General features: G+C 33.8%; 1 protein-coding gene across 4 annotated transcripts; it reads right to left on the bottom strand.

The window, feature by feature from the left end:
• Positions 1-2,872: 2,872 nt before the first annotated feature.
• LOC115444270 lies at positions 2,873-15,192 on the bottom strand. 4 transcript variants are annotated; one of them, XR_005112734.1, is made up of 10 exons: positions 14,977-15,192; positions 14,778-14,859; positions 4,238-5,134; positions 4,114-4,165; positions 3,945-4,019; positions 3,624-3,796; positions 3,344-3,409; positions 3,208-3,261; positions 3,077-3,132; positions 2,873-2,965 (listed from the first exon to the last, which is right to left on the bottom strand). XR_005112734.1 is itself a non-coding variant. In XM_030169975.2 (3 exons), exons 2-3 carry the CDS (start codon positions 14,809-14,811, stop codon positions 11,934-11,936), a joined length of 1,068 nt encoding a protein of 355 aa, XP_030025835.2. In that variant the 5' UTR covers positions 14,812-14,859; positions 14,977-15,191; the 3' UTR covers positions 11,740-11,933. The 4 variants fall into 4 exon arrangements, 2 of the variants coding, with proteins under 2 accessions (XP_030025835.2, XP_037296926.1); XR_005112735.1 differs by lacking the exon at positions 3,208-3,261; XM_030169975.2 differs by lacking the exons at positions 2,873-2,965; positions 3,077-3,132; positions 3,208-3,261; ... (3 more) ...; positions 4,114-4,165; positions 4,238-5,134 and adding an exon at positions 11,740-12,967 and having other exon boundaries at positions 14,977-15,191.
• Positions 15,193-16,896: the final 1,704 nt, after the last annotated feature.

The raw sequence follows: 16,896 nt of genomic DNA, 5'->3' as shown, positions 1-16,896 counted from the left end.
TTTTACTTGAAGTTGAAACATTATTATTCTCAATAGTTGCAAGGAAATTATTACCACCACTCTCATTACTGGATTTATTATTATAAGTTCTTCCTCTAATATTTCTGAATTATAATATGATCCACGTTGATGTCCACGATTATTATTAAATCTAATAAATCCATTTTCTCTACCACTGTTAACATTTCTGTGTCGACAATCTCTTTGCATGTGGCCAGGTTTTTCACAGGTAAAACATTTAAAGTTTTTATTAGGTGATGCAGAACTACTAGTGTGAGCTTTAAAAACATTTGAGTTGTCGCGTGATGGTTCATTACATTTTTCAGGTTCTTTATCCAATGATTTTAACATAATTTTACTTTTCAAATAATCTACAGTTCTGTCTTTTTCTGGTAAGACGTCTATTAGATCTCCAATATGACTGTAATTACGAGGTAAGGCCTTTAACATATAATTTAATTTTTCTTGTTCACTTACCGTCGCGCCGGCTTGTTTTAACTGATTTATTGATTTCTCAAAGTCGTCAAAAATACACTTACTTGCGAATAGTTCGATAATTTTATTGCTTCTACATTGTTGCGACATATAATCTGTAGTGCCGATGATTTCTGCAGGTACATTTCATCAAATTTTGCCAATATTTTGCATGCGGAATCTAAGTCGCATATATATTCGAGTTGCTTGTTGCTTATTGCACTATAAATGTAGTTCGTTGCCTGGATATCCATCTCTTCCCACTTTGCAACATCATCCGAATCATTTTTGATTCGTATGGCAGCTTCTTTACATTTCTTAAACTCCAAAAACTTAAGTATACGTATTTTCCAGCTACTATAATCCGATCCGTCGAATATTGGAATAACTGCGTCATTGCATTTAGTAAACGCCATTTTGCTTATTGCATATATAGCACGTTTCCACTTTATTTGCGAAAATATCTTCTTTTCTTCTTTGTATTTGCAGGCAACCACGCTCTGCTACCATGTTAATAAAACCACTATGACGGATCACTGTTATTTAATTTGATATCTTAAACATAAACTTAAAGAACTACATTATTGTGGCTGCTCGCCGGCAGCCCGTGACAGGAAGAAGGAAGTGGAGTCGTGTTGCCACAAAAACAAATTAAATTACATATTAACAAATGTTACCCTAAACAAATATAAATGTACCCATTCAACATAAACAATTACACTTTAGGCGTACATAATATTAAAATTCACGGGAATATCCTATATAGACTGTGGTGCAAAGTTCCTATCGCAAGATAGATGCGACATACAAGATTACAGTCCACGGAGCACAATTCTCAACTGATGCTGACTATAGTTTGATGGACGCTTGAAAGGCTTAATAATCACCGCCATCTTGATTGTAAGAAAGCAAAGCAAGAATCTCGAGATATCTCCAATTGACTGCAACATTCCAATAGGTACAATAATTTTATGCTAATAGTGATCATACGCTATCCTTGATCAAAAAATTATCTTTCGCAGTTTAAAGGATTGTGCCGGTTTGTTTGACTAGATATATATTTAACGTATTCAAGTTAGTCAAAAGTAGTACATATCTTCAAGTCATCACTAGGCAAATCGTAACTTTTAGGCTCACGAACCTAAGTATATATTATTGTAGTAGTAAGTAGTCATGTACCTATTCTCCCAAGTTTGTACCGTAAGTGTAATGTTGAAACGAGGTGGCATAAATCGCAGTCTCCTACATAAATAATCTTCCATTTCCACAGAGATTTTAAGGAATGGAAATTACTCAGATGGCCTTGGTTGAATAATATTGTCTTATTTGGGCAATTGGGTGCGTAATGTGGAGCAGTCCATTAAGGACACACATAAAGGAAATTTATCTTGACAATGTAGGTATTTGGGGTACTTATTACAAAATAAATCGATTATAAAGTTTCAGAATCGCCACCCAACCGTTGTGGAGAGCAATATATTCGGCTTAATAGTGTAATTTTGCAGCCTCCTGCAATATCTTGCGGTGAACTCGACCACCCTCGCCGACTCACAGACGCCAGATTGCATGCAACATTCTGTCGTTAGGAGATGAATATAATACCTAGCTAAAGGTGGCAATTAGGCACGCAGGACCGATTTGTAGTTAATTTCTAAGTGAATATATATTTTTGTAGACGCTATCATGAGACGATCGAACATGTAGGTTATCGGACGTAGTGGTAATTCCCACCCATAATCATCCATAATAGATAAATGCGATAATTAATAGCACATTCTATAAATTATAATAAATACTACAAAATAATGTTTATGGGCAATTCTAGCCATTAAGTCAGGTAAGTACTGGAGTTTCACGTTATCTCTCTTACCTAAGTCAGAAATGAGCTGAAAGTATAGATGTCGCATTAGTAATAAAAGGTCTTGACTTTCTAAAGTTACGCCAACACATGCATTATTTATGTGAGGTTCATCCGAAAACAGTTTCTAAAATCAATATTGGAAAAAATCACAGTATAAGAAGCTTGGGCCTAATCAAATAAACCAAGTTAAAGTTAAAATGAACGATGTGAGAATCGCAGCTATGAATAATTCATTATTTTAGATAAACGCGGTAGAAACTAGAGAAAGAGTTAGAGGAAGGTCAAAATGCTGTAATATATTAATATTTTATGCATAACGCATAATATTATAGACATTTTATATTAGATATCTAAGTTAGGTATATACGAGTACGTTGTACATACCTACGCTTTTTTATACAATGTTATAATATTTAACAAATCCTTATTGTTTTTCTTTTATTAATATAAATTTAAATATAAAAACATAATACTCATTGAATAGATAGATATTAGCTGTTATTAGTGGATATGATTTTCTAAAATAATAATAATAAGTAATTGTTTTACAATCATTTAATTTTTTAAGCGACGAGGGCAGCTATTGAAACTTGCTAAACTTTTTTTTATAGTGTCTCACAATTTTTTTACCTGTAACAAGATTAGATACAATTAATTTGTCACTTATTGAAAATAACTATAAAAGGCAAAAGATTTGGGAGCATTTAAAATTATTAAATTTTAAATATTGTTTATTCTTACTTTTTCTTTTAAGAAATCATAAAGGCCAGCTTCCCTTTTTAAGCGTCTTCGATTTTCTGAAAAATTTAGAACATTAGAAAAGAACTAAATTAAACATGGAAATATATAAATTAAACCAAGTTCGTAAGTACCATCTGAATCTGAGCTTTCTGGGCCTTCGTACTTAGGGTGTAAGCTAGGATTTTCTAGAAAATAAATAGAGCATATTTTATTATAATTATCTTCTAGTATCTATCCTAAATATGCCGTAGACAATATTTATATTACCTTCTGGTTCGTATTCAGCAACGTTGAGTCCTTTTGTACTTCTTATTCTGTTACCGTCACCAGAGTCTAAAATTTTTCAATACATAATTTTTCCATTCCTAACGCTAAGAAACAATTTTAAGAGTGAAATTATACATGATTCTATATTTTACCTAGTACTACTAGTATACCCACTAGCTGTGCGGAAAAATAATGGCTTAGATCAAATTGATTTTAAGACTACCTACAGGACATAAGTAGGTGCCCAGTTCTAAGTTATTTTACAGCATACAATACTTACTGTCATACTCTTCATCGTCGTCAGATTTTCTGATATCATTATCTGCTTGCTTGCTTGCGTCGTCATCGGGAGCTTTTTCATCGCTGTCACTGAAGGAATCTGCTCTTATTACCGGAGGCTTCGGTTTTACCTCAAGTTCTGCATCTCCTGCTCTGGGGTCAATTCTGAAGATTCTAAATAATAGGTATGACAGTATAAACATTTTTTGAACGAACCATTTAAAATTAGGTATTTTCATTTCTTTCATTATTGTGTCACATGGTTATCAGAAATCGCATTTCTTCTTACGTGTTGATAATAAACTAAGTAATTTTAAATTACCTTCGAAATCACGGATGCGAAGAGATGGAGCGCCATTGCTTCCTTGCGTCAAATCAAACCCTATTCTGAGGTTTACTGAAAATATGTTTAAGTACATAATAAAAAGATTATGTACGTACGTACCTGCTTGTAAATAAATGGAATTATCTAAGCACTACATTTTACTTACGCTTTTTCTCTCCAATCGTCTCCCCCAGCGCATTATTGGACGAAACAAAAATCTAAAATGTGAAAGTATAGTCATTTTCCTGCCACTCTTTAATTCTAAAATTGTATAAGAGCTTGATAAATACCGTCAGGAAAATTATCGTCTTTAAAACATATTTAAAAATACACATGATTCGGTTTATGAATACATGCGCTCAGTAAAAATGAAAATCGACTCGCTTTGATTTTAATTTCAAACGTAATACTAACAATTCAGTTTTATTGCATTTTAAGCCGCAATACCTACAAATTTTAATAAAACTAATTGGAATTGTTTGAAGCACGGAAATGACAAATATAAACGAGGAATAGCTACACCCAGCTGGGCAATAGTAAAGTTGTTGAACCTTCCATATTTAAAATGGCAATATTAGGTGTGATTGATAGCTTTGTTTCCCGGATTGCTCGTGTTTAAATATGTTTACGAGATAAAAAGGATACTTTTATCTTTACAAAATGACATTACAATCAGATATAATGTGGTATTCTAGAAGTGAAAGCATTTTCATAATTGTACGAGAAGTAGGTAGTTTAAGTTACTCTTATATGTAAACTTAATTACAACTGAATAATTGCAGGCAATATTGTAGGTAGATATAAATACATAAAATATAAACTATAATACATATTATACTTATATGACTTCCTCGGTACGAACTTAGAATAAAACTATTGCGCTGAGGTTCCAAGTTCGAATCCCGGGTTTGGACAAAAATATCGTGGCTGGATTTTTCCATCTTGAAAATTACTCGTTCGCAGCTCTGAGTCAAGAAGTTGGCTGTGTGGTACTCCCATACTTCGGAAAGCACGTAAAGTTGTTTGTCCTGCGCCTGATCTCTTCGGTCATGTTGGATTGACGTCTTACCGGACTATGATATTGAAACGTCAAAGTGTACCTGTGTATTGCGCTTCCAGTTGTGCACTATATCTTCTACGTACCTGGGTGATCTACGTCGAGATTGGTCGCCGTGGCCGAAATTGGGCTGGGGGAGATGTTTTTATATTATTTTTGCATAAAATTAGCTTTTACCCGCGGCACCGCCCTCATGAATAATGCGGTATAAAAAGCCTATAGCTCTAAGGAATATCTAATGTAGCTTTCTTTTAGTGAGTTTCAAAATCGGTTCTGTAGTTGCAGAGGTTAGCCCCTACAAATCTACAATCTCACAAATTTTACCTCTTTATAGTATTAACATACATATTATAAATGTGTAATTAAGAAATTAACAAGTAGCGACACTTTTTGGTCCGGCTAAGATATGGTTCCGCAACCGCCATAACTTTGGTCAGTTGTATTTAGCCAAACTTTAAACATGTCATGAGCCATCCAATCAGACGTACACGTGGGCCGAACTGCGAGCAATATATAGACGTTGATGTAAGTACCTACAATATTTTGTAATAAGATTATAATAAATTTTGTAGTAATTTTAAAGTAACTTTTAATTTTAATGCAATATAACTTTAACGTGCCGAGCGACAAGAAATTTCTAAGTCAGATAAAGCGTATAGAGAATAGGCGATTATTATATTGGGTACTTATATGAATGGTAGTGCGGAAGATATTGCCTAGATTAGAGCGGTAGGTAAAACCGCCAGTTGTAATTGTTTTTTTTTTCTCTTTTTTAAATTGTCATATCCGTGTGATACCCAAATTTTTTCGCATAAGGAATAACAGTATTAGTACTTACCTATATAAAAATTTGTGAAGATGTTGGTACCGAAATTGATAAGTAAATATTCAAAAAGATCTCGGGCAGAAGATAACTGAATCTAGAGAACTCCAATATCTAGTAGATAACGTCCTATTCGACTTTCTAGATAAATATAGCATTGTGTAGTTAAATACTTAGTTCAAAATCTGAGCCCAAACAAAGTACTGTAAATAATTTGTGAAACGGTTTAATGACCTATTTAAGATCATATACCTACATACGTATTTGTATATTTTGCTGCAAATATTCACAACCTTCTGTTAAATCACACCCATTTATAACATAATATGAGCAGAGATAATGCGTGCTCGGGGCGAGACAAATTTGCCAACTTTTTCTGTTAAACAATCTCTTTATATGAAATGGTTAGCGTTGAGAATTTCAACGCAAAATATTAGCAAAGTTGAACCACGATTCATTTTTAATGGTACCTAGTTAATAGTTACATTTTGTTTAATTCATATCTAGCTCATGTGTTTTGCGGAATTCATTTGGATAACTTCGTAGTCAACCTCTTTATATCGCACTGTGAATGTTTACCTATGTGTTTCTTACATATAAGTAAATCAGTAGTATAGCGTACGACAATGACATAATCTCCGGCGAGCGCTGGTTTCAGATCGAGCACCTACTAGATACTCACAAATAAAGAAAGTGTATGTTAGCATACGAGTACATAGCAGTTGTTAAGCTGGTTTATAGGGAGGGATGACTAATCGCTATACCCATTTCCGTATTTTTATTAGTAGGTACATAAGATAAGTTGGTACCTGTATCAGTCTCTTGATGGGTCCTCTTGAGTAATCGTGAGGTCGTAGCATCGATAGGAACATATAAGTAGCGTAGGACACCGTATACGGTATGGACTTATATGATAATAAAACGTAAAAGAATGTACTTAGATCAAAAGATGAATCTGCGCAAGTCTTGTGGGCAGAGACGGACTAATTCTATTTTAAGGGCACACCTAATTAATCAAATAATTACCATCTTTAGATAACGATGTAGGTACTTAGTATAGGAGATAAAAAGAGGATAGTAGGTACGATATATTAATGCTTAGCTTTTTCCTGCGGCTCCGCACTCGTGAAAAAGGTTTTCCAGGATAAATATTTTCTCGGGATAAAAAGTAGCTTATAGCACGATTGAAAAAAAATCAAAATCGGTTAAGTAGTTTTTGAGATTAGCGTGTTTAAACACACAAAATCTTTAGCTGTATATGACAGAGACACAAACAACAACTATATTTAGAAATAATTGCAAAAGAAATCAACAGCATTGGTTGTGTTGTGTTAACTACTCATACTTAGCTGTGGGCTACAGCCCGAAAAGCCTTATGTAGATATGCGGCTGTAGTGGGTGGGGTTATGTTATGGCTCAGGTGGTTCTCAGAATGGACGAGACGTCTCTTCTGCCATAAATCATAATAGTGGCATCCCAGTGTAAAACATTTACCAACTAATATTTATTGAATATATTGAACTAGCTTTTGCCCGCGGCTCCGCCCGCGTTATAAAGTTTTTCAGGCTAAAGTTTTCCGTTATAAAAGTAGTAGTTTCCCGGGAGCCTCTCAAACTGTCTCCATACCAAATTTCATCTTAATACGTTAGGTAGTTTTTGAGTTTAACACGTTCAGGCAGACAGATGCAGCGGGGGACTTTGTTTTATAATATATTTTTTAGAACTTTTTAAGAGGAATAATCCCGTCATACATCATTGTTGCATAACTTTAATCGTTTACGCAGCGCACGCAACGGAAGCTCTCAAAACTAATAATTTTTCCCCGTTTTTGCAACATGTTTCATTACTGCTCCGCTCCGATTGGTCATAGCGTGATGATATATAGTCTATAGCACTCCAGGAACAAAGGGCTATCCAACACAAAAAGATTTTTTCAGTTCAAACACGGTAGTTCCTGAGATTAGCCATTACTGCTCCGCTCCTATTAGTCATAGCGTGATGATATATAGCCTATAGCACTCCAGGAACAAAGTGCTATCCAACACAAAAATATTTTTTCAGTTCGATCTGATAGTTCCTGAGATTAGCCATTACTGCTCCGCTCCTATTGGTCATAGCGTAATGATATATACCCCATAGTACTCCACGAACAAAGAACTATCCAACACAAAAATATTTTTTCAGTTTGAACCGGTAGTTCCTGAGATTAGCCATTACTGCTCCGCTCCTATTGGTCATAGCGTGATGATATATAGCCTATAGCACTACACTAATAAAGAGCTATCCAACACAAAAAGAATTTTTCAGTTCGAACCGGTAGTTCCTGAGATTAGTCATTACTGCTCCGTTCCTATTGGTCATAGCGTGATGATATATAGCCTATAGCACTACATTAATAAAGAGCTATCCAACACAAAAAGAATTTTTCAGTTCGAACCGGTAGTTCCTGAGATTAGTCATTACTGCTCCGCTCCTATTGGTCATAGCGTGATGATATATAGCCTATAGCACTCCACGAACAAAGGGCTATCCAACACAAAAAGAATTTTTCAGTTTGGACCGGTAGTTCCTGAGATTAGCCATTACTGCCCCGCTCCTATTGAATATAGCGTGATGATATATAGCCTATAGCACTCCACGAACAAAGGGCTATCCAACGCAAAAAGAATTTCTCAATTTGGACTGGTAGTTCCTGAGATTAGCGCGTTCAAACAAACAAACAAACAAACAAACAAACAAACAAACTCTTCAGCTTTATATAATAGTATAGATTATACCTTTGTTTGCACTTATCAATTTATAATGATTTTGGAATAGTAGGGAATACGGAGCACCTAACTATAAAGAATAATATGAATATGACCTTAGAATCTGAACGTGACTGACTGCACTTATTTGAAAATTGTCTCGACAATTCGGTTTAGGCCAAAATCCTCGCAAAAACCGATGGCTTAAAATTTACATGAAAAGTACGTGGTTTTACGCTGTGGCGGGCGCTGAGGACGTGTTTTTACCTTAAGCTTTAACCGCTTACTCTTTATTTGAAATTGGCTTCGAAGCTTATTGGATAAAGAGATTATAATTTTGCAACGTAAGCCAAAGATCGATTTTTTATTTTACATTAGATACCTATACCAGTACCATTTTTTCACACATTAAACGTGTTTGCACTTAGAGTACGTAGATAGGTCTGCTTAAGTATCACTTGTATTTTACTGAAACTAATATCTAAGCTTTAAAAAAAACTTTTTAAATATCCCACTCAATACAACACTAGAGATATTGCTTTGGCTCGCTGTAGTACTTTGATTAACAATATACCTACCAAAATATTTGAATCAGTTTGTTAAGAATACAAATTATATAAAATATGGAATTCAAGTATGAGTGACAAATGATAGATATATTATAAGTTGGTCGGTGCCGTCGTAGGTTCGCGTGACCAGGTTTGGCTTCGAACGATACCATCGCATGACTGCCATAACTTAGAAAGTTTCCTTTTATGAATGTCTTGGCGAAACTTTTAACATAGTAAACTTTTGTCACGATAATACCTAACACAAAATCACATATTTACTATAAGATGTTTTTTATAGGGACATTATAAATTTTATTTTATAGCAGAAGATAGACTTACGAACAGAATACTTTGTTGTAGGTAAGCAATAACCGCCCATGAATACTGACGCATCCTAAGGAATTGTGGGTACGTACTACGTAATCGATCTATAAGGCGAAAGAAAGGACATTGGGAAAAGGACAAGTCTTAGGACCTTCTGGCAGTCCAACTGATTGTATGAATTACGAAATTCAACGGCAAATCTGCCGCTACACACACCGGTGTGCAGTGACATCCGTTTTTACACCCTTATATCGACACTATCAAGCGGGATTATTCATTGCAAATAATCCAGTTTGCATATATATATATATATATATATATATATATATATATATATACTTAGTCTGGCCATAAATACTGTTACACTTAATTATAAAAAAATATTACATTTGAATTTCGAATCTGTCATTTTTATACGATTGTTCATTGTGTTTTCTCATTTTGGCGCCAATACATTGTAAAATATTTTGCGATATTAAAATGGTGTGGGGTGATAAAGAGAACCGAATCGCTGTGATAGCATTACACAAAGTAGGTATGGAGCCAAATGCAATTTTTAAAACTCTCCATACACTTGGTATTAGTAAAATGTTTGTGTACCGGGCTATTAATAGGTACAATGAGACCTCCTCTGTTTGTGACAGAAAAGATCTGGCCGTCCACGTAGTGTTCGTACGAAAAAGGTGGTCAAAGCAGTAAGGGAAAGAATTCGAAGAAATCCTGTCCGAAAGCAAAAGATTTTATCTCGGGAAATGAAGATAGCACCTAGAACCATGTCGCGTATTTTAAAAGATGACTTAGGACTTGCAGCCTATAAGAGACGCACTGGCCATTTCTTAACTGATAATTTAAAGAAGAATAGGGTGGTAAAATCGAAACAACTACTGAAGCGGTACGCAAAGGGAGGTCACAGAAAAATTTTGTTTACGGATGAGAAAATTTTTACAATTGAGCAACATTTTAACAAACAAAATGACCGTATTTATGCTCAAAGCTCTAAGGAAGCTTCCCAATTAGTCGACAGAGTGCAACGTGGACATTATCCGACTTCAGTGATGGTTTGGTGGGGTGTTAGCTATGAAGGAGTGACTGAGCCATATTTTTGTGAAAAAGGTATCAAAACATCGGCACAAGTGTATCAAGATACCATTCTTGAGAAGGTAGTTAAGCCCCTTAACATCACCATGTTCAATAACCAAGTATGGTCCTTCCAGCAAGACTCGGCGCCGGGTCATAAAGCTCGGTCCACGCAGTCTTGGTTGGAATCGAACGTTTCGGACTTCATCAGAGCTGAAGACTGGCCGTCGTCTAGTCCCGATCTTAATCCGCTGGATTATGATTTGTGGTCAGTTTTAGAGAGTACAGCTTGCTCTAAACGCCATGATAATTTGGAGTCCCTAAAACAATCTATACGATTGGCAGTGAAGAATTTTCCCATGGAAAGAGTGCGTGCTTCTATTGATAACTGACCTCATCGTTTAAAGGACTGTATTGCAGCCAATGGAGACCACTTCGAATAAGCTTTTTATATTTTTAATTGTTTTATATTTATGTATTAAACTGACACACTGTAAAAGTAATAAATGTTATTTGCAGTTAACAATTTTCTTTTTTCTTTATTACAATATTTATGGCAAGACTAGGTATATATATATATATATATATATATATATATATATATATATATATATGTTATATGTACCTATGGATAATATGTCCCGAGTCATCGCCAGTCTGTTAATATGCCTAGAAACTTTTTACATTGAGTTACTGCCGGGGGCGCTTTGCCATTTCGGCCGTCGCAGTTTCGCTGACAATGGCATGAGCAAATGAAAATTAAACACGTTTCGTAACAATTAACCACACGTCAGCAAACTGTCCGTAATACTACATTATTTATTTTGCACAAAGTTATTTACGAAAGGAGTAAATCGTTGATAACCTGAAACACGCTTAACGTGGAATTCACAAAATTAAACAGTTCTATATTTGATTAATCTCGCATGGGTGTGTTTGCTAAGGATTTTGATATGTGTATTCTGTATTATCCTTACATATTATGAACAAAGTCCCACATCGGGTCTGTCTGTCTGATCGCGATAAATTCATAAAGTACCGAACGGATTTCGATGTTTGGTACACATATAGATTGAGACCCTGGGAAGGACATAGGCTACATATAATCACAGAAAAAAATAATATTATCATTGTTATGGAGTTCGGGGTCATGATATTCTTCTAGTTGCTGCTGAAGTAGCCGGGACGGGTCTTTAGTAGAAAATAATAAACATTTTTTTCTTAATGCCTGTATTTTCGACATTATAATGTTAAGTTCTTGTAAGACCATATACTTTTGTATAGATTTCCTATATATTTATAGGACGTTAGTTTTGATTAAGAACTGACTATTTTAGTCAATTTCCAAAATTTCGGTCTTTATGGGTAAACATTGTTTATTGTCCATATGCATTCTTAGAACATTGTCTAGAGACTCTTCAATTTCGGCATCAAGTTTAAATAATTCTTTTCCATCTGTTTAATTTTATATAAACCTGGAAATGTTGAAGTGATGGTTGGCATCATCATTTCACTTAATTCACATATTAAATTGGTCACTCCACCGCAATTGGTTAACCTCGGTTTATCAGGATCTTGGGATTGAAGTTTATTTCTTATAAAATTCCAGAGGAAATTAGTAGGATTAAGATCCTCTAAGGTAGTAGGCAAATAAATGACACGATGGCCGTGTGCCTCTAATATGGAAGAAAAATTACAATTCAAATCTTTCTTTGGAGTTTTCTTGTACAACTCAAATAATTCCGCTTTACGCATATTACTTGTGCACGGAATACTATTTTCTTTCAACCATTTCAAAATGTCTGCCTTGGTGTCGTACATTGTTAGTTCCTTGCGGGATATTGTATGTCCAAAATTACTATCAACTACGACGACACTCTTGGGTTTCAAAGCGTCCAAAACAACATCATTAATCCATTTATTTACATTTGCATGATCTAAAACGTTTGTAAAAATACCATTCACCTGACGAGTTGTTGTAGATACTATATACAAAAATACTGAAGTATCATTCGTAGATTGAAGTAAAGCTTCAACACTTTGTGAAGGTGGTTTTTGAAATCTTAACGAGTTGTCTATTATTCTCTGATCAATATAGTAAATGTTTGGTTTGTTCTTTTTCCTCGTTTCTATAATAGTTTGAAGATAAAAGAATCTTTGAAAGGTTATTTCAGGTTTCTCCATCAGTAAACGTCCAAATGGCATCTTTTTATAAATATATCCCAAAACAATCATATTGTTTTCAAACTGAGCTGATGTTAGTTCAGTAGGAATAATATCTTTAACAGACTCGTACACATCATTGAAACTAGGGCTAATGCCTTCTCTGTAAAAAATATTCATAGATTTGAGAATGGCTATTTGCAACTCCATTTTGAAATATTTTCGATTTGATGCCAAATCTTCATTTTGTGTTTCTTGCAGTGGATCCGTTTCATGTCCTAGGTAAGTATTTTTTAAAAGTTAAAATTAGTTCTTAGTTAAAACTAGTTTTAATTAAACACTAATTACAGCTAAACAAGCAATAATAGGGTATTTGACTAAGTTTAATTTTATGCATTTTTTATTAGTACAAAAATAAATCCTTCAGTGAAAACAGCATTAGAATTCGATAAGACGTGGGGCAGTAAATAAAATTTCAAATATTGCTACGTGCAGAAGCGGGCTTGCAGTCTGGATATCGCTCGATCTCTTTCTTTCATACGCATCTTAATGCCCGCTGACGTCACATGCAAGTATTTCGTCTCTTTTCTTTTTTTGGCACACATATAACGGTTATAACTTGTGGTATTTTTCATCAGATTTCAATAATTTCTTCTGTTTTATAATTTATATAAAAGAATAAGTCAAATACCCTATTGAAAAACGATATGCATGTAAAAATACGCGCATGTGGCTGATACAACACAACACTACTGGCACTAGGCACATATTATGTACACCATATATTTGTTGCGTCAGTGGCTACGCGCGTTATAAAATAGCTGTTAATATTGTCAGTGAGTAGTCAATTTATTATTTATATAGGTAACTTTATTAGAACAATCTTTACGGTTGCTCAGTATCTTTACAGTTGCTCTGTATGTGTTTTTATTCACAGGGCCAACTAAAACCCACCAAGTAATTTTGTGATAAAAATGGTTTACTTCTTTTGTATAGTAACAATTTCCATAAATTAAATATATTAAAATAAAAGAAAAAATCTTTGAAAGATTATTAACACAAAAAGAGATTGTCAATCACATTTTGCTCATGAGAATCACCGAAAATATTATGTTTATTTGGCTATACAACACTGGCGAAGGGTATGTATATACCCCGATTCCTGCTGGCTACCCTTTCGTATCTTATGTAAAATCTAATTATCAATCAAATGATTTGAGGAATTCAATAACGCATATTAGTATATGTTATGTCGGGTTCCCTTTTGCAAAATTTCTCACTTCACCACTGCTACATAAGACACTATTTTGTTACTAGAATCCACTATAACATTGATCAATAGCCCCTATGTGGGCAGTATATTATTATATATTGATTGTTCAAAGTAGATAACATCCAGGTAAATTAATGAGTTTATTTCTTTTTGATCGGTGAGGTTAAAAAACTTCATAACCCTCGGATGAGCATAGGCAATATATTAGACTAACCACTTTAAAAATTTATTTTTGTATTATTTAGTATAACTAATATCATCATGTTTGATTAGATAGTAGTTAGTTGGGGGTGTAGGAATTGGTTGGTAATGTTTAATTAGTAGTCTATTGCAATGTTAGAAAAGTATAAACAGAATTTAGCCATATAATTGATAATGAGAGTTAAATACCTATTATTTCTTGAAATTGTAGTAGGTATTTAGAATGCAACATACTTAGCTCAGTTAATTGTACTACATACAATATCATTTCAAAATAATTCAAGAAGTTCCTAACAAAGTTACAATAATAAAAGATACATTGTGATTAAAGAACTTGTTTTTAAAATATTATGGTTCTAATATTTTACTTTGGATTTATATCAACCTATGTAATAATATAATTGTTACAATGACGGGCAGGCTAGAAGAAAGTTACTTGTGAACATACATGATCATATTATGTGGATAATTTCACAAATTAATTCTAATCTCGGGTTGACTTAGATTATGTTATGTAGGTTGGTTGAAAATAAGTGGAAAGTTTTTTTTTACATTATCACCCTAGTCAATGCGAGAAACTCTTCTTGTGTAAATCAAGCCTTGTAAATACCTACCATTTATTTTTTCTTCATTCTCATCAAGATCCATTGAGACGCAATGATTAAACTTATGTTATTATGGTGATAGATATTTCTTCTGAAGCAAACAAAACAACAAACATTTATTATGTATAATATATTAACTATTGTAAGAAGATATTTCAATTTATGTGATGTTAATTTACGTAAATAAATAATAAGAGCGTCCGGTTACCTTATTATGGTTACTCTGGTGCAGGTTATAAATAACTGCAGTGTTAAATTATAGATACGCCTTTAAAACTGCATGTACCATAAGTCCTGATTGTACATATAAAGAAATTAATAAACTAATAACACGCTTCCCACACCAAAATGTAATATTGTTGACAAACATAAAGCTAAGAGATTTCGGTTCCGACGTCTGTCATGTTTGTCAATTTAATGTCAACGTCAGTTGATGGGAAATAAATGTTCCATCAACCTATCGTATATGTACATTTTTAACATAAAATACTTTTGTCTCATTACTAGAAATTATTCATGATATTCTATACTTTACCTACTTTACGTCTGGAATCCAATACTTAGTTACTTATTTTTGTAAAAAATAGGTAGGTAATTATCGACTAGTAACATTTTTTTGAAGAGTTAAAAAATAATGTTTGTTGGTTTGTTTTAACCGCTTTTTTTATCTATATATATAAAAATGAATTGCTGTTCGTTAGTCTCGCTAAAACTCGAGAACGGCTGAACGGATTTATCTTATCTTGGTCTTGAATTATTCGTGGAGGTCTAGGGAAGGTTTAAAAGGTGAGAAAAATTCGAATAATTGCCGGGAAAATCCTCAAAACAGCAAATTTCTATTTCCCATACAAACGTTTTCTAACTAATACGTAGAGTCAATTTGAGCTTTATTGCTATTGTATAAAGTTCACTGTTGTCTAAGCAATGTAAGTGTGTTCCTAACATCAAAGCAGTGTGCGTTGGAGCACAGAATATAATAATGTAATGTCGCGTTCTGAAACTCAACAAAAGTGATATCGCGGACCCGACTAAATTGAACAGTCACAAAATTTAATATATCATTAGTTATTTGGTTGGCTTCACGATATTATTTCTTTTGTTTTACTTTAAAATGCATGTTTTCGGTATGGACAATTTTTGAGCTACTTTTGCATATCTATACTTATAATAAATCTGTAGAGAGGTCAATTCTGTACATGAAATATATTTCCAAAATAACTGGGGCTGATTAGGGATCGATACTGATGCCAAAAATGCAATTAGTAAAATTTTTGTCTGTCTGTCTGTATAACCTTTATAGAAACAAAAACTACTCGACGGATTTTAACTTAACTTGGTACAATTATTTTTCATACTCCTGTGCTGGTTATAGTATACTTTTCATCACGCTACAATTAATAGGAGCATAGCAGTGATGGAAAATGTTGGGAAAACGGGAGAAGTTACTTCATTTTTTAAGCTTCCGTCATTTCGTGTGCAACCTTAATGGTTAAAAGTTCCTTCGATTTCACCAGGATCCCATCATCAGACCCTGACCGGACAATCGGACCACCTGCATACCACCATAAATTAAAAAAACATCCCGACAAATTGAGCACCTTCTCCATTTTTGAAACCCGAAATCCACGCGGGCGAAGCTGCGGGCGGAAGCTAGTTATAATATATATCTTTTACTCGTAATGATATAGATTTTTTGTCTTCATACTCCAATGTAGGGTCGACATGACTCAAGTATGTCTCAGAAAGAATATAATATCACTTTGTTCGATCAGCATCCTGCCAGTAGTTGATTTTCTCTGGGGAATATAGCATATTATACACATGTCTACATTCGGACGAAAAAATGCACTCACTATTATCATTTAATTATGCACATTTGTGGTCACGATAATAATTTGCTATAATAATATTATTATGCATGAGATGCTATAAGTAATGTATCAATGTCCAGCAAGATTAGTTAGTTTTTTTTTTTAATAGCCCACCGTCTCTAAAATTTGAGTAATAAGCATTTTAATCAACAATAGAACAATAATTATGGTGTAGATGCATCACTTTTTGAAATTGAGGTATGATTTTTTGACAATAATCAATATTATATACGTAGGTATCTAATATATTTTTTGTG

Source organism: Manduca sexta, chromosome 21 (genome assembly GCF_014839805.1).
Source record: "Manduca sexta isolate Smith_Timp_Sample1 chromosome 21, JHU_Msex_v1.0, whole genome shotgun sequence".
Taxonomy (NCBI): domain Eukaryota; kingdom Metazoa; phylum Arthropoda; class Insecta; order Lepidoptera; family Sphingidae; genus Manduca; species Manduca sexta.
The sequence above is the reverse complement of the archived record's forward strand: the minus strand, read 5'-3'. Positions and strand labels throughout refer to the sequence as shown.